Genomic DNA, 23,865 nt, shown 5'->3' on the forward strand with positions numbered 1-23,865 from the left:
GTGCCCTGGGTCCTATTTGCATTCCCCTTCCCGAGATACGCAGGCTCTGGAGCTTTCTCTAGGAAAATCCCAAGGCGAAGGCAGTGGCTGCAAAGGTCTAGGGCTTTGCTGGGGAGCCACAGAGGGCAGGTACTTGGTGGAAAACTCCAGTGTGTGATTCACCCTCCTCCCATGCCCTCGTCACTCCCCTCCCAAGGTCCTCAGTGTCCAGCCTGGGAGTTGGTGGCTCCCATCCCACTGCTCTGGTAAGAGGGCCTGCACCCGGACCTAAGAAGGAGCTAGGATTAGGGGTGGAGGTGGGAGTCAGGGCAAGGGGCTGGGAGCAGGAGGAGAGAGGTCAGGGAGGTCAGGCTGCCCAAGGCGGCAGTCCAGCAAGGCTCTGGGGGCCTTGTCCTGGACAGTGCCTACTAGTTAGGAGGGAGGAGCTGGAGGGGACAGAGAGACAGGGTTAGAAAGCTTGACTTCCAGAGGGCAGATGTGTAATCCTCGTTGATAGACTTTTCAGTCTCTCTTGTTGCTTGTGGCATTTCTCTGTCCTCTCTCTCTCTCTCTCTCTCTCTCTCTCTCTCTCTCTCTCTCTCTCTCTCTGTTTCTCTGTCTCTGTCCTCTCTCTGTTTCTGTCTCACCCCTCTCTCTCAGTCTCTGTCTCTCTCTATCTCTCTGTTTCTCTCTGCGTGTCTGTCTCTCTGTCCGTCTGTCTTTCTGTCTCTCTGTGTCTGTCTGTCTCTCACTCTGTCTCAGGACCACTGGGTGGGGCTGTGGCAGGGAGGAGCAGGAGAGCTGAAGGTGAGAATTCCTCTTCCAGGTCTGGAGACACTTACTCACTCGGGCGGGCGCAGGAGCTCTTGCTGAGCTGAGAGAGCAGGTGAGTGGGAAGCACGTGGAACAGCACTCAGTCGGAGTTCCACAGTGTCTGCTCCCCTAGGTCTGGAGGACTGAGGGCCCCACCAGAGGCAAGACCTGGCAGAACTGTGTCTGGGCAGGAAGCAGGGAACTGCGGTCCTCTGAGGCCACAGGGAGGCCACCTTTGGGCATGCTCCGATGCTATGCTACCAATCCACTCACTATTCACCCGGTGGAACTGCTCAGGGACAACCTTGAGTAGTACGAGAATCCACAGTTGGGGAACTGGCCCTGAGCAGTGGGTGAAAGAGGCGGGTCATCGGCCTGCCAGGGGAGGGCGGTCAGTGCCCAGAGGCAGGAAGGGTGAGTGGATGGATCTGGAACTAACGGTCACAGGTTGGGGGCGCCTGCTCTCAGTCAGCCAGGGCCAGCAGCCAGAGCTCCTCTCAAAAGGGGAAGCCACCTGGGCTGGGACTGGGGCTGAGGAGGGGCCGGGGAAGATGTGGGCTACCACTGTGGAGCCTAGCTGCCTACCAGGTGTGAAGGGCTACGAGGAGCCAGGCTTTGGGGCCATGCACACAGGTATGTGTGTGCAAAGGGACGTGACGGAATGGCACCAGGGTGTGCAGGGGTGGGTGCTGGTATGTGGGTATGGGCTGGAGCAGGGCTGGGTCTCTCTTGTGCTGGGATGGGGGTGAAGGGGTGTGAGCAGAACCCTAGCAGTATGTGGGGGGGGCAGGATTTCTGGAGTGCCTCCTAGACCCAGAGCTGACTTCTGTCTAACCTGCCTAGCTCTGAGAGGAGAGTTAAGACTGTACTTTCTAGTCCTTTGAAGACAGAGCCCAGGACACGCTCAAGGGCACCCAAGTATGAAGAAGTCCCTCCCTGGCCCGAGCTTGCCCCAGCCTGGCAAAGCAGGTGGACAGACTGTAGATCCCAGCCTGTAGAGGAGCTTGCGAAGGGGGGGGAGGGGGGAAACAGGGACAAGTGGCCTTTGCTGTCACCCAGTCTTCCCTAGCAAACAGACTAGAGGGTGGAAGGGCACCGTGGGGGCGGAGCTGTCCTTTTGGATTTGTTGTTGTTTTTGTTTTTTGTGAGACAAGCTCGGACTGTGTGGCTGGTCTGGCCTGGCCTAACTTAACCATCCTGCCTCTACCCCGAGTCCTGGAGATCTCAGGCATGTGCTACCCCACTGGCCCCTGTGCTTTTACAAGTAAGAAACAGAAAAAGAAAAGAGGGCTCTGTGCAGCTTGTTTTTGTGGCTGGCGTCCTCCTGGACATTTTTGTCCCTGAGTCTAACTTAAACGTCCGAGGCTCTGGTCCCTCTCTTCTTTCCAATGCCTTTGCTCTCATTCTTCTGCCTCAGTTTTCCACTCTTACCTATGATACAGGCGCCTCTCAAACATCTTTTGAGGAATTTTTGTTTATTTTTATGTGTATGGATGTTTTGTCTGCATGTATGTCTGAACATTACATGCATGTCTGGTACCTGAGAAGAAGGATCCCCTAGGACTGAGGTTATAAGCCGTTATAAGCCACCATGCTGGGAATTGAACCCAGGTCCTCTGGAAGAGCAGGCAGTGCTCTTAACTGCGGAGCCTTCTCTCCAGCCCCCGTCTTTTATTTGTAGAAAATTCATGCCCATGGCCACTCATCATCTCAGGTTCTCATTTTCCTTTTCATCCTTGGAAAAGCTCAACTTCAGGCCTGGACAGGGTTCTGGGTTTGCTGCCCTGACTCCACTCTCCTCCATCGTCCCCATCATTCATTCCCTCATTCGTTCCTTTTCCACCAGGTCTTCCCCTCAAGCTCTTGAGATCATCTTTATCTTTATGTGGGGTTTGCTCTGAGTCCAGCTACCCCATGGCTTACCAAGCAAAGACAACCTGTTATGGTTTTTGACATCTCTTCACCTTTACACCCCGCCCCCAACTCTGCCAATGCGCCTATTGAGAAGGGGTCATTCTCTCTTCTCGGAGATTTAAGGCTCAGGGAGGAGGTGCTATTTGTCTAAGTCTCAGAGCAAGAGCCGGTCCTACCACTTGTTATCTTGGTAAACTGGGTCAGCCCTTCCAGATCCCTTTAACTGAGCATGCGCCGTGTGTGTCAGGTGTCGTCCCGCCGTCCCCGAGCGAGCCCCGCTTCCTCATCTGTAATGTGGGTCCACTAGCAACTTAGAGCCTGTCAGGGTGAGCTCTGATAGTGGAGATCAAGAGCCGTATGTCTTTAGCCCCACGGTGACCCAAATGTTGACCCTCATTGTTGTAATTAGCAAATCGGGGTGAACTTGGTTTCCCGTCTGGTGCTTCTGTGGCAGCGGTTTTTCGGCTGGCTCATTCATTAGCCCTTTATTTGTTGGTCGTTTATCATTTGGAATGACTCAGGGGCCACTCTGCAGGGTGCCGCAGCTTCAGTTCTGTCCTGGTTCAGGCCTCATTGGCTGCTCCCCTGGGACCGAACACCCGGTGGACTCTGGTTCTGCAGCCTGGAGCCCCCCACCTCCGTCTTCTCCCTCTCCCTTGTATCCGAGGCTGGCGCCCTGAGTTCGCACCAGCTGCTCTCCTTACCCCTTTCCTGCACGGAGGTTGCAGTTAAACTCTGAGTATATCCCAATTCCAGGACCTCGCCCTGCCATGCTTTCTCATTCCTGGGGTAGCCTGCACCCTCCAAGTCACCTTCAAAAATTTTCCACAACTCTGGCTGGCTGCTGCCCACGCCTTTCTAACGGACCTGGGCTTGGGCTGTTGCCTGGGTTAAAAGGACCAACAAATAAACACACAGTCTTCCTTCATAAAAAGGCTCCCTTGTGCTTCCTCAGAGCCCTGGAGGAGTATGGAGTGAGCGGTAGACCTGGTCATTTGATTCCCCGAGTGTCACGGGAGGTGAGGGCCAATGGACAGCGTTTCCCTGACAGGCCGGGCACCTCCCCCTTGGCTTTTACCTGGGAGGAGGGCCAAATAGTGGCCTCAGTGTGATCAGCTGTGTGGAGGGAGGGACGAGAAAGCAACCCATCGCTTCCAAATGCAATTTACCTCTGGGCAATTGACAAACAGACAGGACGGTCAGAAAACAGACTGTGGCCTATGGAAGGTTGGGGAGTGCTGGGCTTTACAGCTGGACTTTTCAGGGGGAAGGGATTGGCAACAACCATCATGGGCAGCTCCTGCCAGAGTGTCCTTGTAAGAGCCAGGCACTCGGCATCTTGAGGTCATCTTGAAACGACCACCATCCAAGTGACCCCTCCTGGCCCCAGGATCCCCAACCTCTCTCAGGACAGACAAAGAAACAGCTTTCCTTGAAGGCCTACAGCTGACCCTGATGCCGAGCCCGTCCTCAGCTGGCCTTGCTTAGAGGTCCCACCTTCTTCCTCCCTTCCAATCAGAGCCCATAATGCACCAGCTCCCATGTTTACCAGGCTTCCATCGATCCCAACTGCCCAGGAAAGCCCCGTGAGCCACCTCAGTCACACCTGCCCTTTAACCCTGGCACCCATGGCAGCCTTTGAGCCCTTCTGGTCTAGAGGCCAGAGGCCAGGCTGCTGTTATTCACAACTTACTGAAGATCTGGACAGAAGGGCCAGCTGAGATGGTGGCAGGTTATAAAAATCGAAAGGGATTTGAGCTATAAGGTCCTCAGTGATGGGGTTTTAATTACAGCTTTAGCCCTGGGTGGTGCCAGGCCAGTCTCTAACTCCTAAAAACCTGCTTTGTCCATTGCTTTGTCTGCCGAAGACTTGGCAAGCTAGAATCTGCTTCCTGTTGGCTCGGCCTCATAACTCTGAGAGCAGAGTGTCACTTGAGGCAGACATGCCATCAGGAGCTTGGGAAGAAAGGTAATATGCCAATAGGAAAGACTGGGCTGGAAGGATCAGGGTGAAGGGAGATGGGTGTGCAGTGTGTGTGTGTGTGTGTGTGTGTGTGTGTGTGTGTGTGTGTGTACACTCCCTCTTCTCCCCTCACCAGGTTTCTGCCTCTCACAGTCCTGCCTTACCTTACAGGGTCTCCCTATCCAGTATGGACAGAAAAGTTGCCGTCCATGAAGATGGGTATCCTGTGGTCTCTTGGGTCCCTGAGGAGGGAGAGATGCTGGACCAGAAAGGCAAGGACCAGGTGAAGGATCGAGGCCAATGGACCAACAAGATGGAGTTTGTGCTGTCAGTGGCCGGGGAGATCATCGGGCTGGGCAACGTCTGGAGGTTTCCCTACCTCTGCTACAAGAACGGGGGAGGTGAGTTCATGTTTAGGTGGCGTGGTGGGGAGGGTTAGACTCTGCCAGCAGGGCCACTCCTTCCCTGGAAGTGTGCTCAAATGGAAGGGGGCTGCCATGAGTCTGGAAGGCTCCTGTTGGGTCCCAGCTCAATCTCAGTGTCCCTCATTCTGAACTGGGGGTAATATATTATCCAGGGCTATGTGGGATTTAAGGGGGTCAACAAGCAGAAGCGTGGGGCCTGGATTCTTAGCTTTACCTCTGACGGATGATAATGGCTAATGGGATTCATTCATTCATTCATTCATTCATTCAACTCCTGTAACTGCAGGCCTCTCAGGAACCATGGCTCTGCTCTAGAGGCAAGCCAGAACTTGGTCTGTGTGCTGCATTCGGATAGAGGCTACAGATCACAGGCAAGAAACACATGTGACCTGTCATGGTGACAAGTTGAAAGACAGGGAGGAAAGGAGGGGAAAGGGAGAGGGACCCTGGGCAGCATCTGAGCATACGTGAAGAATGTGGAGGAGGGACCCTCTGTGATCAGTGGGATTCATTCTTGGGTCTGGAAGGTAGTTCTTGTAGAAGTGGCATATTCTTATTATGATATCAGAACTGTTTGTTCCAGGAAGGGGGAAACACATTAGAGATAATTATTGTTTAGAAAAGCATTCTAGACCCTATTTGTATTTAACCTTATAAATAGCTAGCAGGTGTGTCCAGCCCTTTGACACGGGTTAGGCAGTGAGGGAGGCACCCTCTTGTGGATCGAAAATAGTTTTGAAAAATTATATCTGTACTAAGAGTATGCAGCCTTTTAATATCATTCCCTTGACAGTACAGCTTAACCTCTTCGGGTGAGCTGGAAGCTGTGGATGGGTCCTGTATCTAGACGGTGCTGTATCACAGAAGAGGCTGGAGCACAGTGGAGGCTGCCATCCAAATGGTCCTGGAAGCAGTCTTCCAAGGCTCCCAGGGGCTGACTATGACTGGGCACACTGCAGTCCACCTCACCTTTCTTCTCCTCCTCTTTAACATGAGGGACTAATTCAGGCCTTGGCTTCCATCCTGGAGTCACTTGCTTTTAGGGCTCTAGAAAAATAACAAGAAGGACCAGGAGTTAGTTCTTTCCTTATTCTAGATAAGCTGGGAATAGATTTATATTGGAACATGATGTCACAGATAAACCCAAATGTCATTGTTTTGCTTTAGGCTAGAATTGTTCTAACTCCTTGTGATAACAGGTCTCGTGTCCCCCTGACCACAGGCCCTACTTGATGGAAATTCATCTTTTGTTAAACTATGTAGAGAGATTCATTGATTATTGGTTAATAAACACAGTTCTGCAGAGAAAATGGCCTTTCAAGAGAGTAGAAAAATAATGTCTAAGGTCATCTCTGGTTGTGAGAGAGGGGAGCCACTAAACTTAGTCATCCTTAAGAAATGCTTCATCCTGGAGAAAGCCTTCTGTAAGTCTTATTTCTGATGCTGTGGTTCAGGGAAGAGTCAGCCGCCAGGTCATTGCCTAAGGTAGATCTGAGCAAAGGGAGGGAAACTCTGAAATAGCCTCCCGCTGGATCCCCATGTTGGCTAAGGTCCCCGTGGACATTGTCAGGCTGCTTATGTACACAGCTGGGAACACACCATGAGGCTGTGGCCAGGCAGTGTTCCCAGGCGAGGATTAGATCAGCCCATTTGAGGAGAAGACATTTGCAGTGCTGATGTGCGGGAGCTCAGGAGACAGCCATGTGCCAAGGGTTCCCTGCATTATACCCAGAGCCAGCTTCCATCCAGCCCCAGGAGGGCCCGAGGAAAGCCTATCTCTGGGTCTCCAGAGCTCCACATCTTCTGTGGGGTGAAAGCCCACATTCCAGGGGCACAGGAAAGAAGCTCCCACAGCTGGTAGGAAGGCACCTCTAGCCATATGCACCCGTAGACTTCCTATGAGGGTCCTTCCTTCAAAGTGTGGTATCTGCACACAAGGGGTATTAGTTAGCCTTTATTCATTCAAAAATTTTCTTTTAAATTTATGTCTGTTATTTTTCATGTGTGACTATTTGCCTGCATGTGTTTATGTGCAACCCCTGTGTGCCTGGTACACACAGAGGCCAGAGGAGGGTGTTGGATCCCTGGAACTGGACTTATGGATGGTTGTAATTCACTATGTGGGTCCTCTGCAAGAGCAATACATCTCTTAATGGCTGAGCCATCTCTCCAGTCCCGTTAGCTAACCTTTAAAAGAGATTATGATGCATGCTATGGCATGGATGTTTTGAAGATATGATTAATGAAACAAATACAACAGGACAAATGCTATGGTTGCATTCATTGAACAAATGCTCTGATTACATGTGAGGTGCCCAGCATAGGCAAATTCATAGAGACAGAAAGTAGAATGTCATTGACAGGGTTGAAGAGGCAGAGTTCATGTCTAATGCATACAGAGTTTCAGTAAGTTCTGGAGCTGGACACGCAACACTGGGAACACTTTAATGAAAAACTGTACATTTTTTTTGTACATTTAATGAAAAATGTGTACACTTACACAGTATATACTTTAACATGCACGTACACACTAAGAAAAGAGGAATTCCTCAGCAATTATGCCTAAGGAAATGTGTTCTAAGGAACAAATTGAACAAGTACATTAGGATGTGGGTGGTTTTCAGTCTGACAAAAAACAACACAAAACTAAAAGCCCAGTAATAAAATACTAAAAAAAGATACCATTCCCACACCAGAACATTCTACAGGCGCTGAAGTGGTGCCATGTATTTATTGACACGAAGAGGTTTGCGATAAGAATTTTAGAATGGTGGTCAAAGAACATACAGTACATTGCTTTTGTGAAGGAGCAATGTGTATGCTTATAAGAAATCTGGAGGGAAGGCCTGTAATCCCAGGACTCAGGTTCCTGAGGCAGGAGCATCATAAGATCAGGGCCAGATAGGTGACAGAGTGAGTGAGACCTTGTGTAGTGAAACAGAGCCAAGCAGATTCTGAAAGAAGAGCTGGAGTACAGCTCCATGGCAGAGCCCTTGCCTGCTGTGTGTGGGGCCCTGGGTTGTTGTCCTAACATGGTACCCACCACCAAAAGATGGGAAGGACAGCAGGGAAGGGGGGAAGGGAAGGAGGATGGAGGGAGGGAGAGGAGGAGGGGGGAGAGAAGGTGGGAGGAGGGAGAGAAGGAGGGAGGGAGAGATGGAGGGAGGGAGAGAAGGAGGAAGGGAGGGAGGGAGGAGGGGAAGGAGGGAAGGAGGGACGGAGAGGAGGAGGGAGGAGGGAGAGGAGGAGGCAGGCAGGCTCCTGGAAGGCTATACAGTGCTCTGTACTTCCTTTCCTTTTGAGCTCCCTGGCTTTCCTCCGTGGGAGCGATGACTTCAGAGGCATTATGGGATAGCCACATGTGGTGGTCAGGAGCAAAGCCTCAGGGTCAGGATGCCTGGTGTGCGGTGTTCACGTCCTCATCTGTACCTTAGTTCTTGTGTTTTTCAACCTGGGCTCAGCTTTCTCAGCTGTCAAGGGGGTGACGGCAGGATCTCCCTGGTGGGAGGTTGGTTTATGAGGGTTCGGGTTCGATACCCCTGAAGCTTAGAAGGGCCTCCAACACACAAAGCACCAATGAAGCGCTAAGACGCAGAGAAACAAGAATCCTCTCCCCATGAGGGACCTCTGGGCTGAGACCATACCTTTGCAGCAGCTCCACAGGCCCCTGCAGGGCTTGCCGCAGGGTCAGCAGATCAAACAGTCCCGGGGGTGGAGGAAAGCCCTCTGAAAACTGTTGGTGGGAAAAGAACACTTCCAAGCTGGCTTCATCTGTTTGTATCTAGAATGTAGCCATCTTGATAGTTTAATAAGCATGTCAAATTATACAGAACACATGTTTTTCTGTCCAAACTAATATGCGATTTGATTTGTAAAACACAGTAAACAGTTCATTGATTGGAGCTTCCATCCCAAGATTCATTTCTTTCCCTCCAAAGACTTTGCCTGACTTACTTGGGGCTCATGTCAGGGTCATCCCCTGGGCATCCCTGACAACATGTAGCCGGGCAGAGGGAGACACCGTGGGTCTTGGGTGTATGAGGAAGGAGGGTGAGGGTAGGGATGCTGGAGGGCGGCTCAGGGTCTTGAAGCAGCAGCAGCTCAGACTCTGCCTGTCCTTCCCCCAGGAGCGTTCTTCGTGCCCTACTTCATCTTCTTCTTCAGCTGTGGCATCCCAGTCTTCTTCCTGGAGGTGGCCCTGGGCCAGTACAGCAGCCAGGGGAGTGTTACTGCTTGGAGGAAGATCTGTCCCCTCCTCCAAGGTGAGCGTCATCCTCCCTCTCTTCTGCCCGTGGACCCACCATCCTGCCTCTGCTGTTGCTGCTGCTCCTTCTTGCTTCCCGTTCCCAGCCTCACTCTCCATGCTGTGCTCTCGTGTGCTGTGTGAAAGCAGTCTCTCGAGGCCCAAAGCTTAGATGCCCAGGGAGAAGGACGTGTCAAGAGAAACAGGACAGAATTATAGGTGCCACATTAGGTGTGGATTTTGGAAGACGCAGCCAGGAACCTGAACCTTGACCTTCATCCGCCCCAAGGAAAGTATGTCTGTGACTCTGTCATGACCCACACAGGCTCATGAGCACAGCAATGCCAGTGTCTGTGGAGCCTGTCTGTGTCAGTGTTCCTGTGAGCGCTTTACTTGTGTCCCATTACCCAGGGCTCTCATCACTCCATTGACCTCGCTCTACAGATAAAGAAAGCAGGGCCATTCGCTGAGTTTGAACTAGGGCCCCCCTGTGCTCTTTTCTTCTTGTCTCTATTAGGGGTAGCGTGCTCTTCTCCGTAGATCTGCGGTGTAGACACAAGCAGCTGGGGTGTTTTTCATCAGCCTCCTTTAGTGGCTTGGCCAGCTCTCTGAGCTGCAATGGAGGGCCCCTTGTATCTCTGAGACATCCCATACACCTCAGATGCAGAGAGAGGTCTTTCCTTATGCTAGTCTCTGAAGGACCAGCAGCAGCCAGGATATCCCGGTTATTTGTCTAGGAAGGGACCAGACTGAGCGTGTCTGATGAGCACTGGGTACCCTGGCTCCTGAGAAGGCTGCCTGACTGAACACTGGGGAAAGGTGAGGCGGATTGCAAGCTGCACCTCTTGGGGCATTAGCTGGTCTCTTGTATTATCCAGGAGACCCTTAATGGGGATCGGGACCAGCAAACCACTGTAGCTAAGGGCACTGAGAATTTCCACCACGTGTTTCCGCCGAGGCGCCCAAGTTCTTCCGGTGTCCCTCTCTCCCACACTGGCTTCTGAAGCTCTTGCCGAGCTCATCCTGCTCCTTCCTGCTTTGCCGCTTTTCATTCTGCAAGTAATAGATGATGTCATAGAAAATGCAGGCAGGGAGAAACAGATACAGAGATGGGGATAGCGATAGAGATAGAGAGAAAGGAGGGGGTGGGGAGGAAATGTTATCACTGCAATGGGAGGGTGGTGTGAGATAATAAACTCAACCTGCTTTCTTTAAGAAGATGATATGGGCACACGTGACCGGCAGACCCTGTGTGACCTTTTTCTTTTCTTATGCTGACCTCTTTGACTGTCTTTTCTCCTGAAGGCATTGGCATGGCGTCGGTGGTCATTGAGTCTTACTTGAACATCTACTACATCATCATCCTCGCCTGGGCTCTCTTCTACCTGTTCAGCTCCTTCACTTCCGAGCTGCCCTGGACAACCTGCAGCAACTCCTGGAACACAGGTATCCGTGTGTCAGCCCCGCCATGGGGCCTCGCCCATGAGGTTGGTCCACGGGGGCTCCTGACAGAGTGCGTCACAGACCTTGCCTTATGGTTGAGCTGTGTGGACTATGCTGTCTGTTCCACTGGCTGGTCTTCCTGTGTAGCTAGAGACTGCTGGGGGAACCAGTGGGGCTTTTGTACAACCACAGCATGCCTCCATCTAGTAAACATTCTTGGGTACCTCTTACGTGTCAAACACTCTGTCCAAACTGAGTAGAGGCAGATGGAACCCCACACTGTCTGATCTGGCTATGGGAGAGGTAGATGAATCAACAAAACAAGACTTCACCTGTGATGGGTGGAAAAAACAGGATAGCAATTGTAGAAAAATGGGAGAGGAAAGAGCCCATCTTGAGATCAGTACTGGGGAATTCCAGGGACTAGGCTTTTTGTCTGTAGGATGAAAAATCAGAGTGGCACAATGGACAGGCCAGGGGTAGGCTGTTGATGGGAGCTGCCCACGTGGGCTGTGGCTGTCTGTGCTCTGTGTTGTTCTGGAGGAGGTCAGGGCATTCATAGGAGTGGCCAGACTCACTGGGAACAAGGGCAGTGGACACAGGCTATACAGGGCAGAGGAGCTGCTTCCACTGACACCCTGGCTCCTGAGGAAACTCTTGGGCCTAGAAATAGTGGGGAGCTCTGGTTGCAAGGTCAGAGGGTAAGTACAAGGGCACCCATCATTCCTATCTGGTCCCTAACTGATATCCATCCCAACCTTGTTCCCAACAGAGCATTGTGTGGACTTCTTGAACCACTCAGCAGCCACGGGAGTGAACCACTCTGAGAACGTCACCTCGCCTGTCATGGAATTCTGGGAGTAGGTCTTGGGCCTGGTTGTGATATTCCAGGGGCCCTAAATACAGGGAGCCTTGGTGTCTGGACTGTGCAAGCTTGAACATTGGTGGTGCATACTTAAGACTCTGCATGCTTTCTAGCACCCCCATCCTCTGCCCCAGACCTATATCACTTAGAGCTAAGGGAACCTTCATAGCCAGCCTTAATTAACTATCTATACCTTCATACTTACGATGAGATTTTTGAATGCTGATGCACCTCCACAGGCCGTGTACACTTACCCGCTTTTCCTTGTGGTCTACCTGTGCCCTCACACCAATTCACCCTGCACACATTCAGCACTCACCTGTCTACCCATGTCTTCTCACCTGCCCTTTCTGGATCATCTGATCTCTCTCCTATGTATACCCATCTCCACCTTCATCTTTCGGTGGCAGCACACTTCATCCCCTCCCTTTGATCCTGTGCCATTGCTGGTCTCCCTCTGCATGCGTGGGCCTATGCTCCGACCCTCACTCCCGATTTCAACACCTTCTTTATCTCTCTGTGCAACAGAAATCCTGGATCAGTTAGAAAGACACACACACACACACACACACACACGGGATTACAGTGATTCGGTCTTCTAATAGTCAGGGGCACTCAGAGCACAGGTGGGAATTTGCATGGCCATGGAGAGGTTGGGGAGGGCAGGGATGTGGAAGCCCTGGGGAGTGTTATCTGTGGGATCAGCTCTGAATCAGGAGACTTGGTGACAGAGGCAGATTGTCACCTTCCGTCTTTCAGCTGGTTATTTATTTTCCCCAATTTCTTAGGAGACGGGTTCTAGGTATTACATCGGGCATCCATGACCTGGGGTCCCTGCGCTGGGAGCTGGCCTTGTGTCTTTTGCTCGCCTGGATCATCTGCTACTTCTGCATCTGGAAGGGGGTCAAGTCCACGGGCAAGGTAAGGTATCCTGGCTCCTTATGAGTACTTACGGTCACAGAATCCTCAGGGACACTTGAAAGGGTCCCTCCGGGGAGCAGAAAGAAAGAACAGTTTGAGAGAGATACATGTAAGAACAGGTGAAGTTGCAGGAACATGGGTTCAAAAGACCTGTTTATCTAAGCAATGTTTAGAGCAAACTAAACCATAAGAGTCCCACTTTTGGCGCTCATTAGTTTCCAAGCTGTCAGCAATATGGGGGGCAGGCCTCCGACTCGTCTTTGCACGTGCGCATCTGTGTATCTGTCTCCATTATGTACGACAGGGCCACATATTCTTATGACTTGCCTGTTGTATTTAAATGACGCACGAAGAAGAGTTTCCATACAGATTAGCAAAGAGAGCCATCTTTGGGGTAAGTGCCAATCAGCGAAGGGGCTTAAGCCAGGAAGCATGGGCATCGGTGGGCTCGTCCTAGAGCGAGATCTCAGGTCTGGGCCTCATTTCCAGTCCAGAGAACTGGGGATGGTGTCTCACCCTTTTCAAAATCAGAGTGGCAGGCTCTGAGTGTTCTGATGGCCCCTGTGACTGCCCTCCCTTACAGGGTGACGGGTTGATTTCAGCGTGGAGTCGGAGAGAGTGAAGTCAGGGTGGAGAGTGTTGGCAGGAACCCGAGGCTGCTGGTCGTCACACAATGACGACCAGGAAGCAGAGGGTGTGGGTGGGAAGCAGAGCTGGGTTGTAACAATGCCCACCCAGAGCTAAGGCCCTCGTCCAAAAGTCCCAGTGCTTTCCAGGCTAACACCACTAGTTGGGGACCAAGTGTTCAAGCACGCAAGCCTGCCCGGGACACTTCACAACTAAATGGTGCTACTCCTTATCCCTTGGGCCGTGGTCAGGAAAAGTAACAGTAAAGATGAGAAGGATGGTGGCGGTGGTGAGGACGCCCTGACGGACACAGATGGTCAGGGCAGCATGGAGTCCCTTTGGAGTCTCTTAGGTGCTCAGGCCATTGCTGCTGCTCCAGCCATGACCTGGAAAAGAACAGTCTGGATTGCCCACAGGTTGCCAGACAAACCTGGCCGCCTTCCTCCTGGAGAGGCACCCACAATCAGGGGTTTTGGGGAGGGTACCCAGGATGGTGAAGGGAGGGAGCCAGGTTCTGGACTTAACGTCGCCTTTGAAAGGTGGGCTGGGAGCGTCTTCTTTTCCTGCTTGCACGCTCCCCTCCTCCCCTCCCTGCTCATGTGTATCACTCTGCTGGGGAGTAAGAGCCACTGGAATGTGTAAAGGGAGGTGTGGAAATTTTCATGTGCTCGCCAGCAGCTGTCTGTATGAAAGTGGAGGTCTGAGCTCCTGTGCTGAATGTGATGGTGTGAGCCGCTCTGCCTGGGGACAGGTGGAGGCAGGGCAGGATAACCTTTGGAGACTCTCTGCCTCCTTCTGCCTTCCCCTGCCTACCCCCTGCTGCCCCCCCCCCCCCGCCTCCTTCCACCTCCTCTCCTACTTCCCCTGCCTCCTCTTTGCCTTCCCCCCATCTCCCCCTGCCTCCCCCTGCCTCCCTCTGCCTCCCCCTGCCTCCCCTGCCTTCCTCCTGCCTCCCCCTGCCTTCCTCCTGCCTCCCCCTGCCTTCCTCCTGCCTCCCCCTGCCTTCTCCCACCTCCCCTGTATCCCCCTGCCTCCTCCTGCCTCCCTCTGCCTCCCCTGCCTTTCCCCTGCCTCCTCTGTCTCCCCTGCCTCCTCTGTCTCCCCTGCCTCCCCCTGCCTCCCCTGCCTCCCCCTGCCTCTCCTTGCCTTCCTCCTGCCTCCTCCCTGCCTTTCCCCTGCCTCCTCTGCCTCTCCTTGCCTTCCTCCTGCCTCCCCCGCCTTCCCCCACCTCCCCCTGCCTCCCCTGCCTTCCTCCTGCCTCTCCCTGCCTTCCCCCACCTCCCCCTCTCTCCCCTGCCTCCTCCTGCCTCCCTCTGCCTCCCCTGCCTCCCCTGCCTCCCCTGTCTCCCCTGCCTCCCCTGCCTCCCCCTGCCTTTCCCCTGCCTCCCCTGCCTCCCCTGCCTCCCCCTGCCTCTCCTTGCCTTCCTCCTGCCTCCTCCCTGCCTTTCCCCTGCCTCCTCTGCCTCCCCTGCCTTCCTCCTGCCTCCCTCTGCCTCCCCTGCCTTTCCCCTGCCTCCTCTGCCTCCCCTGCCTTCCTCCTGCCTCCCTCTGCCTCCCCTGCCTCCCCCTGCCTCCCCTGCCTCCCCCTGCCTCTCCTTGCCTTCCTCCTGCCTCCCCCTGCCTCTCCTTGCCTTCCTCCTGCCTCCCCTGCCTCCCCCTGCCTCTCCTTGCCTTCCTCCTGCCTCCCCCTGCCTCCCCTGCCTCCCCCTGCCTTTCCCCGCCTCCTCCCTGCCTCTGGGTAGCCATGCCAGGAGTGACTTTGGCCTGCTTTCCCTCCAGGTTGTCTATTTCACAGCCACTTTCCCCTACCTGATGTTGATTATTCTCCTCATCCGGGGCGTCACCCTTCCTGGAGCCTATCAGGGCATCGTCTTCTACCTGAAGCCAGACTTGCTGCGCCTCAAGGACCCCCAGGTGGGAACCGCCCGCAAGGGGACTGTTAATGGAGATGTGCCCTCCTCACCAGACTAGACTATACTTTCAAAGTCTTCCCTTGATTTTCCTGTGGCTTAAAAGAAACAGATGTGTACTGGAGAAGAATTAGATATCTTAGAAGAAAACTGTGAGGAAGGACGGGAAGGCTCCTAAAATCTGTCACCACGATTAGCATTTTAGTCTGCTCCCCACTCCCAGGTGGGGTGCATGTGTGAACACAATCGAGATAATTTTACTTAGAAAAGTAGATCCTTTTGATTTGAATTATATTATGAGCCTTTCCATGCTATTAAATTCACTTTTAAATGTTACCTCAGTTTCTGTATAGTATTTCCTCCAAACATTATTTATTCAACAAAAATATCCCGAGGGCCTCTTCATGGCTAGGTACAGGCTGTTGCCGGGGTAGAACAGCGGAGCAAACAGGCCATCTCCCTGCCCTGCTGAACCCTGAGCCCTGACCTCAGACACTGAGGTGAGGTCTACATTTTAAATAGACAGTCTATCAGTATCTGAGGGTGATTGTCCATGACATTATACCCATGGGCTCCCAGGTCTCTCATTAGAAATGGTGTAGTATTTGTGTCTGCCTGAAGCTCATCATACCACCCCCGTAAAATTATCTCTAGATTTCTTCTAACACCATAATATCAGCTTTCTATAAACAGGCGTTCTATTGTGTCCATACAGGGAACGGTGCTAAGAAAAAGGTTGGTCCTTGTTAGGACAGGTACAATTTTTTTCTGGATATTTTTCCATCTGAGGGTTGGTTAATGGCCGCCATCCCCATCCTGTGTGTCTGTCACCAGGATGGGACTTAGGCTGCCTGGCTGGGGAGTGTATACCCCATGCCTGACTTTTTAACCTGGTTACAAGGATTGAACTCAGAGTCTCAGGCCAGGACCACTAACCCAGCCCCAGTTAGAACTGATTTTACTCTTTGGTAACTTTGCAGACCCAGAAGTCACTTACCCCTTTAAGGTTTACTTTATTGATCACTACAGGTGGGGCTGGGCATTTTCTCATTGGCCATTTGCATTTCCTCCTCTTGGACTTGTCCGAGCACATTTTTTTTTTTTTTTTTTTTTTTGCTTCCGCCAAGAGGTCTTGGTGGATTTCTTTCTATTTTTATGAGGTAGCCAGGTCATAGTTCAAAAGGTGCCACGCAGACACACTGGCGGAAGCAATGCCAGGGACCCTTCACTTTACCGGGTCCAGGTACACCTGGCTGTGTCGATGCTGCCCGGAATGAAGTAGCCTACACACACTTGATGCTTCCTGAGTAATCACTGAGCCAAACCGAAAATGGGTCCTGCCCGTGAGAAGGTGGCTGTGGAGAAAGGGGAGGGCTAGCTCCTGGGGAGCAGGATGCAGGCGTGATACTGTGTGAGACATTAAGAGGTGGGCTGTGCTGTAGTGAGGGTCTGCATTCTGCTAGCCACAGCTCCCAGCCCTCGTTGCCTCTACCCTACTACTTTCTTGGGCCTCACGTAGGTGTGGATGGATGCGGGCACCCAGATCTTCTTCTCCTTTGCCATCTGCCAGGGGTGCCTGACGGCCCTGGGCAGCTATAACAAGTACCACAACAACTGCTACAGGTGAGAGCTGCCTGGTTGGGCAGGCGAGGGCGACCCTGCCTCTCTGGGGGCCGAGCCACACCTGAGTGCATACCTTTCCGTGACCCGGTTTCGCCCACCCCTTTCCTGGTCCCCTCTTCCCCTGACATCTGGTGCGTCTGGTTTTCTTTCTTTCTTTTTTCTTTTTTTTTTCTGCTATATCACGTTCCTTGCTTTCCCATCTTCCTTCTGGATTTCTCCATCTCTCTTCCTCTTCTTCCTCTCTTGCTTTCTGCCTTTTGATCTCTCCTTCTTGGATTGTTTTTTTCTCTTCTCCATTCTCTTTTCTTCCCCTTCTCTGTCTGACCTCATTTATCCCCACAGGGACTCCATAGCCCTCTGCTTCCTGAACAGTGCTACCAGCTTCGTGGCTGGGTTTGTCGTCTTCTCCATCCTGGGCTTCATGTCTCAAGAGCAGGGGATACCCATTTCTGAAGTGGCCGAGTCAGGTAGGGGACACTCTCCACACACTTCCCTGGACTCTGGGAAGGAGAGTCAGGGAACACAGATCCCTCCTGCAGATCGGGAGGAGTCCCAGAAACCAGGGCTAGGACCCTTTTTAGCTTGGGATGGAGGGGTTGTTGTGTGGCATAAATGAAGCTTCTAGAACTGTGGGATAGAAGAGAAGAAAAGAGAAGAGGGCAGGAAGAAGAGAGGGAGGGCAGGAGAGACAGACGGGTGGAGGGGGAGAGAGAATGTAGGCATATATGAGGCTTTGTCCCAGGTAGAACATAGAATGAACTTACTTGCTTCCCTTAAGCAGCTCACCCACATGTCTGCACACTGAGGCTCACGGATGCACGAGATGCCCACAAGTGCTCACAGGCACACATGGGTGCTCACAAGCATATACTCATGTGGACACTCAAAAAAATATGCTCAAGATCCATACAGATGTTCACAGATACAGACACACAGAGACATGTGTAGATCACAGAAGTACATACTCACAGACACAGACACTCAGTGACATATGGAAGTCACAGACATTCACATTCACGGATGCTCACAGAAGCACATAGATGTATTTAGTCATTCACAAAGAGTCATATGTATAAATTCACACACACACACACACACACACACATGCACGCACACTCAGACGTTCATAAATGAACACAGAAACACATAAAAATCCCTGAAGTCCACACTCATGGACGCTCACAGATACACATCAAGGCATGCACAGACACTAACAGATGCTAATAGACAGGCGTAGATTCTCATAGACCCTATAGATGATCATAGACACAGACACTTTTAGATAGACACTCACAGTACACACAGACCTTCACAGAGGCCCACAAAGGCGCACAGGAGATCCTCACAGACACAAGTTTCCAGACATACACACGCACGCACGCACGCACGCGCGCACGTGCGCGCGCGCACAGAAGTTCGCAGACACACATAGACACTAACAGCCTTTCACAGACACTCATTGGCACTTGTAGGCATGCCAAAATGCATAGAGATGCTCCAGGAACTCCTGCATGCACACAGTGCCAAGGAGAGGGCTCCTCTTCAGGTAGCGAGTGGTTTGAAGTACAGCCGCTGTATTGTGTACCTGGCAGGTCCTGGTCTGGCCTTCATTGCCTTTCCCAAAGCTGTGACGATGATGCCTTTGTCCCAGCTATGGTCCTGCCTTTTCTTCATCATGCTCCTGTTTCTAGGGCTGGACAGCCAGGTATGGAACCTTTGTCCTGGGTCCCTCTTTCAGCTACTGTTTCTCTTGGTATCACTTTTCCTCATGTACCTTCTCCTTGACCATGGGCCAGAGGCTTCACTCTGGTTCAAATCTTTTGCCTTGGGTTCTGATGGGTGGCCCCAGGCCTCCAGAGCTCCTGCTCTGAAAGGGCTTGCCATTTTTTTCTCAGAGTTGAGCCTCCCCCTGTACATGGGCACTCTCCCAGATGCTCTACAGAGGCTCATCTCCAGCCTCATGGTCCAGCCCCATCCTGTAGCTTTGGGGTACAGAGCCTCTCCCCGATTTCAACCTTCCCTACTGGGATTCCTTCATAGGAAGTTGCAGCTGAGGGAATGGCTGGCTTGCCACTGTCCCTGCCCCCCTTCCCACACCAGTGTAGGCCAATAGAATGATGCCTGGCAGGGTCATGTGGGGTTAGCGCTGGGGAAGACCCAGGCCCTGGATGGATAGCTGTCTCATTCCTGTACTCTCCCGGCCCACAGTTTGTCTGTATGGAGTGCTTGGTGACCGCCTCCATGGACATGTTCCCCCAGCAGCTCCGGAAGGGCGGCCGGCGTGAGCTGCTGATCCTGGGTGTTGCAATCGTGTGCTACTTGATGGGGCTCCTTCTGGTCACTGAGGTGAGAAGGCAGGGTGGGACTCCTGACTCTTCAGAGCCATTCCTTCCTTCTGCCCGGGGGGGGGGGGCAGGGGGCTCACACCCTCTCTGCTCCCTCATGCTGAGGTTGAAGGTCCCACTCACTAGAATCTAAGTGCTGGCGATGGGAGCCACACACAAAGTGCCCTAAGACAAAGGAGACTGAACAGGGTCCGTGACATCAAAGTCTGGAGCTATTCTGGCTTCCGTCAAATGCATGAATCTGCCTGCGACACTGTCTGGCACGTTCCCTTTTGTGTCCCACCTCCCTTTCCGTGGGTCACTCGGCCCCCAGGCAGATTTCCCTCTGTGATGTCAAGGAAGGCTGTTTCGGCTCCTGGTCCCTTTCCCCATTCAGCCAATCAGGCTTCCTCTTGAGTTTGACAGGTGTTCAGGCTAACATCCTTCCTTAGGCTTGCAACACAGGAGAGGACTGCCATAACCCAAAAGGAACAGCGTGAGGGGCACCCGTTCCACCAAGAAGGGGATACCGTGCAGACAATATACCACAGGTCCCCCAGCCCCAGCACCGTGAGGATGTCAGAAATCATTGTCCCAAGGCTGATGGTAGCTCCTGATCACAGAACCAGGCAGAGCAGACGCCTGGTAGCTGTCAAGCGTTTCTCCTGAGCAGGGCAGGCCAGCACATCTCACTGTGGGGGCAGGGGCTGGTCCTCCCCAGAACTCAGCTCCCTCTTCCTCCGCAGGGCGGGATGTACATCTTCCAGCTCTTTGACTACTACGCCTCCAGTGGCATATGCCTGCTCTTCCTGTCTTTGTTTGAGGTGGTCTGCATCGGCTGGGTATACGGTGAGTGGGGCAGGTGGCTATGGAGCAGGAGCAAGATGCTCCGAGGCTGATGAGGACAGGCTCTGTCTTGGTCTGGCTGCCCTGATTCCTTTTCCTAGGGATGGCAGACATGGCCTGGGGGCCCGATGTCTCTCTTAGAGTTAAGGCAAGGACAAAGCAGGCTTCCTTCCTCAGCGGAATCCCGGTCAGAGGGGACATTTAGGGCCATTTGGCCTGATACCTCCCCACCACCACCCCACCCCACCCCTCAAATTCCTTCATTCCCTTCCGGCAGCCAAGCCCCTCACGCAGGCTTTGTTGAGCACTGGAACGCCGCACGGCTTAGTCCTCATGCTCTAAAGGCCGTTTCCCCCATTGCTGCTGTTACACATTGCTTTCCTACAGCGAGGTCACCTCTGTCGTGTCGTGGCTTCCAGGGATGGCCTGGACCCCGCAGCACTGAGATCACTCAGTAGCAATCTCAGTGCCTCATGCTTGGCAACAGCTGGGGTTCTAGGCACTGCGCTTTGCAGGTCACATGCCACACACTGCGAGATCTGCAAATCGGCCTCATGCGGTAGAAAGAAGGCTCTCTGCCTGAGCTCACACAGCTACTAAACGGAAGTGTCGTCTCCTGTCTAGGTCTGTGGTCTCTGCCACAGGTCAGGGACATAGTGCTAACATCCCAAGGCTCAGGGCAGAATGAGTAGCCACCTCATATTAGGGTCTCAGAGGAAGCCTGAATGAGGAGGTTCTTACTTCATAACCCTGGACTTCCTGTGGTGTCCTTTCCTGGCCTTGGAGCTGGCTTCCACCTCCCCACCCTAAGCATTCGATATCTGCCTGATTCTCCTCCACCTCTTGTACTGACGGCTCTAATCAACTCAACCAAGGAGGTGGGGGAAGCTGATATGTCACACCTCCTGGCAATATTGGGCTTGGAACTTTGGCCTTTACCAGTCAAAGCTGTGGCCCTTTAAGGGCTGGCATTCATATGTCAGTGTCAGTGGGAAGGCAGTGAGCTGGGGTGAGAGGAGCCCCCCAGACATGGCTGCCAGTGAGAGGTTCTTCACATCCAAGGAGACTGGTTCTGCCCGAGACGAGGGCCAGTGTGACAGTTGACGTAAGCAAAGCCAGTCAGTGTCTTCACTAAGCACAAGCCAGCCTGGCAGGGCTGAGCGCGAGGAATCCACAGGTCGGGAATCAGGCCCACAGCTCCATCCCCAGGACTTTTCTCCCCTCTGTGGTGTGGGCCAGTAAGGATTTGCTGGTGTTGGCTCCTTTAGGCTTGTGTATTCCAGTGTGCATAGGACAGACGCTATTCATCCTTAGACAGGACAGCAGAGGTTGGTCCAACAGCTTGTGGGTGGCAGCTTCTGCCAACATCACTGCTCTGTGGCTGCGAGGGTGGGTCCGCATCTCTTTACCTACGGTGCCGCCATCTTTATCACAGGCAGTGCTGGGGGAAGTGAGGGGTCTTTCCCAAAGGTCAAGAAATTATCTTCACCTCTGGTTCTCACCCTTTCTGGCTCAGGGGCGGACCGTTTCTATGACAACGTTGAGGACATGATTGGCTACCGGCCATGGCCCTTGGTGAAGATCTCCTGGCTCTTCCTGACCCCTGGTCTTTGCCTGGTACGTACCCATTGTTCCTTCTCCCTCTTGTCTGTAGAAGACTTGGGATCTGGGGGTTCTTTCCTGCCTGAGCAGAGGGGTTGGACCCTGCTCTCCCGTCTCTCCTGGGCCTCTCCTCCATCCTCCTCCATCTAGTCTCCCTTCTGCTCCAGTCCTCCCTCACAGCCCTACTTCTTCCTGCTAGGCCTTTCTCCATCTGCCTTGAGCTCTAATTTAACTCCCATACCCACCACCTGTGACTGATGACTCACTGACACTGTCCTACCTCAGATGCCCCTCAGTATGGTTGGGTGGTCCTCTGTCCTTGGCTGTCGGTGTAGCCAGGGAAGGAGGACTCTTGGTGGCTACAGTCTTATCCTGCCCCTCTCCCTTTTAGGCCACATTCATCTTCTCCTTGAGCAAGTACACACCTCTCAAATACAACAATGTCTACGTGTACCCTTCTTGGGGATACTCCATTGGATGGTTCTTGGCTTTCTCCTCCATGGCCTGTGTCCCACTCTACATCATCATCACCCTTCTGCAGACCCAGGGTTCCTTCAAGAAGGTAGGTGGTGGTGGAGGTGAGCCGGTGGAGAAGGCCCCTGAGGGAGGCTTAGGCCAGGAGCACATACCACTTCCCCACATAGGAAAGCCTTGTGGCTACATGGAGACCTTAAAGGCCTTTGAAGAGCAGGCCTCTGGAATCCTAGGTTGTAGAATCTGATGTCAGGCTGATCTCAAAGGCTAGCTAGTCAAGAGCAAACTGCTTAATGGTGGAGGGAAAATAAGGACCAAAAAGCCAGATGTAGAGTACACACATCCTGGATCTAGGAAAACTGCCAAGCACACCCTGGCTCCCGGCTTCTTTGCTTATTGTAGCCCCAACTGGGGTACAGCAGATGGCTCCTGTGTAGTTTGGGGTATGCCTTTCCTGGAAGAAGCCATTGCCAATGACCCATAAAGACATTAAATATATCTGTCAAAGTCAGACTATCCAATAGTAATAGAGAGCCGATCTACAGCAGTTTAAGCAAATGGGCTTCTTGAATTCTTACGTATCAGGAGGGTTAGAGATGGGGGGGAGGGCTGCTGGCGTTTGGATTGGCTGCGGAGAGGCCACTGGGGTCCAGACTCTTCCTGTATCCTCACACCTGCATCCTGAGCATGTCTCTCCATTGTCCTGCTTACTACTTCCTGGTCACAGTGAGGTTGTCAGGATTCCCAGTTCCCATCATCACAGCTACATTCAGGGCCAGAAAGGGGGGGGGCGGTGTTGACACACCAAAAAAATAACATCATAATGTAGTAGTACCACAGATAACTGGGAAAACACTTAGCAGGGCATATACCAATGGTAATAGAAGGGTATTAATGACAGTCATGACATTTATTTGTCACTTGCCCTGTGATAGGAACTGTACCATAAGGTGTTCTTGTTACCCCCGTTTTACAGATGAGAAAAGTGAGGGGACTAAAGGGATGGAAGACTTAAGTGAGTTACCTGAGATTGCTTAGGCAGTCTAGTCAGAACTGGGACTCAGGAGTTCACACTCTTAATTACCTCTCATGGTCCATTTTCAAATCAGAACCATCCTTCACGTAGCCCCAAGTGTCTGGCTTTGTGCCTGAGGACACCCCCACAAGAGCATCCTCCTGCTCACCCCAGCGCTCATTCAGCCTCTACTTCTCTTCTCCACAGCGCCTTCAAAGACTCATCACACCGGACCCCAGTCTGCCCCAGCCGGGGCGGCGTCCACCTCAGGATGGCACTTCTGCTCAGAACTGTTCGCCCTCGCCAGCTAAGCGAGAACTCATTGCCTGGGAGAAGGAGACGCATTTGTAGGACGTGCCAGAGGCCAGGTGGCTCCAGAGTCAGGGACCTGGTCAAGGCTACCTCCTCCCAGGGATAACCTCTGCCTCGAGCTTGTCGAGACCATGGAGGTCTCTGGACACCCCCTGCCAGGAGCCACTCTTCTGTTCAGTTGGAGCAGCTTGTCACTTCTCAATCCTTCCCACCCGTGCTCCAGGAAGCTGTATTTGCCATGCACTTTGAACTCAAAACCCTGACTTTTTGGATTAAAAACTGAGAACCAGACAAAGTGACGTTTTCAAGTTCACACAGCTTGTCAGAGCCCGAGACCCTCCGCTACTCCTGTGCTGGGGCTTGTGAACCTCCAGACTCACCCCTGCCTCAGCTAACAAGCCTGTATGGATCACCTGCCACTGCACACATGCCTCTTCCTTGTATCCACTTCAGCTGTTTTGTGGGAGGGAGGTCACCTCTACTCAGGCGCTCTGGGATGGGGATGGACCTCGTTAAGTTCCTTTCTAGCCTCTACCTACCAGACTTCTCCCACCTTCTCTTCCTGG

The 23,865-nt window shown here is 52.7% G+C and overlaps 1 protein-coding gene across 4 annotated transcripts; it reads left to right on the forward strand.

Annotated features, from left to right (window-relative positions):
* Positions 1–216: 216 nt before the first annotated feature.
* On the forward strand, positions 217–23,723 carry Slc6a12 (solute carrier family 6 member 12). 4 transcript variants are annotated; one of them, XM_016009856.3, is made up of 16 exons: positions 217–245; positions 806–865; positions 4,841–5,070; positions 9,222–9,356; positions 10,643–10,783; positions 11,553–11,640; positions 12,434–12,566; positions 14,973–15,107; positions 16,623–16,726; positions 17,069–17,193; positions 18,319–18,431; positions 18,935–19,072; positions 19,797–19,899; positions 21,413–21,513; positions 21,890–22,060; positions 23,195–23,723. In XM_016009856.3, the coding sequence occupies exons 3-16, from the start codon at positions 4,857–4,859 to the stop codon at positions 23,336–23,338; spliced, it is 1,845 nt and encodes a 614-aa protein (XP_015865342.1). In that variant the 5' UTR covers positions 217–245; positions 806–865; positions 4,841–4,856; the 3' UTR covers positions 23,339–23,723. The 4 variants fall into 4 exon arrangements, with proteins under 4 accessions (XP_015865342.1, XP_042129967.1, XP_015865343.1 ...); XM_042274033.2 differs by lacking the exons at positions 217–245; positions 806–865 and adding an exon at positions 1,083–1,206; XM_016009857.3 differs by lacking the exons at positions 217–245; positions 806–865 and adding an exon at positions 1,192–1,425.
* The last annotated feature ends 142 nt before the right edge of the window (positions 23,724–23,865 follow it).

This window comes from Peromyscus maniculatus, chromosome 3 (assembly GCF_049852395.1).
Source record: "Peromyscus maniculatus bairdii isolate BWxNUB_F1_BW_parent chromosome 3, HU_Pman_BW_mat_3.1, whole genome shotgun sequence".
Classification (NCBI taxonomy): Eukaryota; Metazoa; Chordata; class Mammalia; order Rodentia; family Cricetidae; genus Peromyscus; species Peromyscus maniculatus.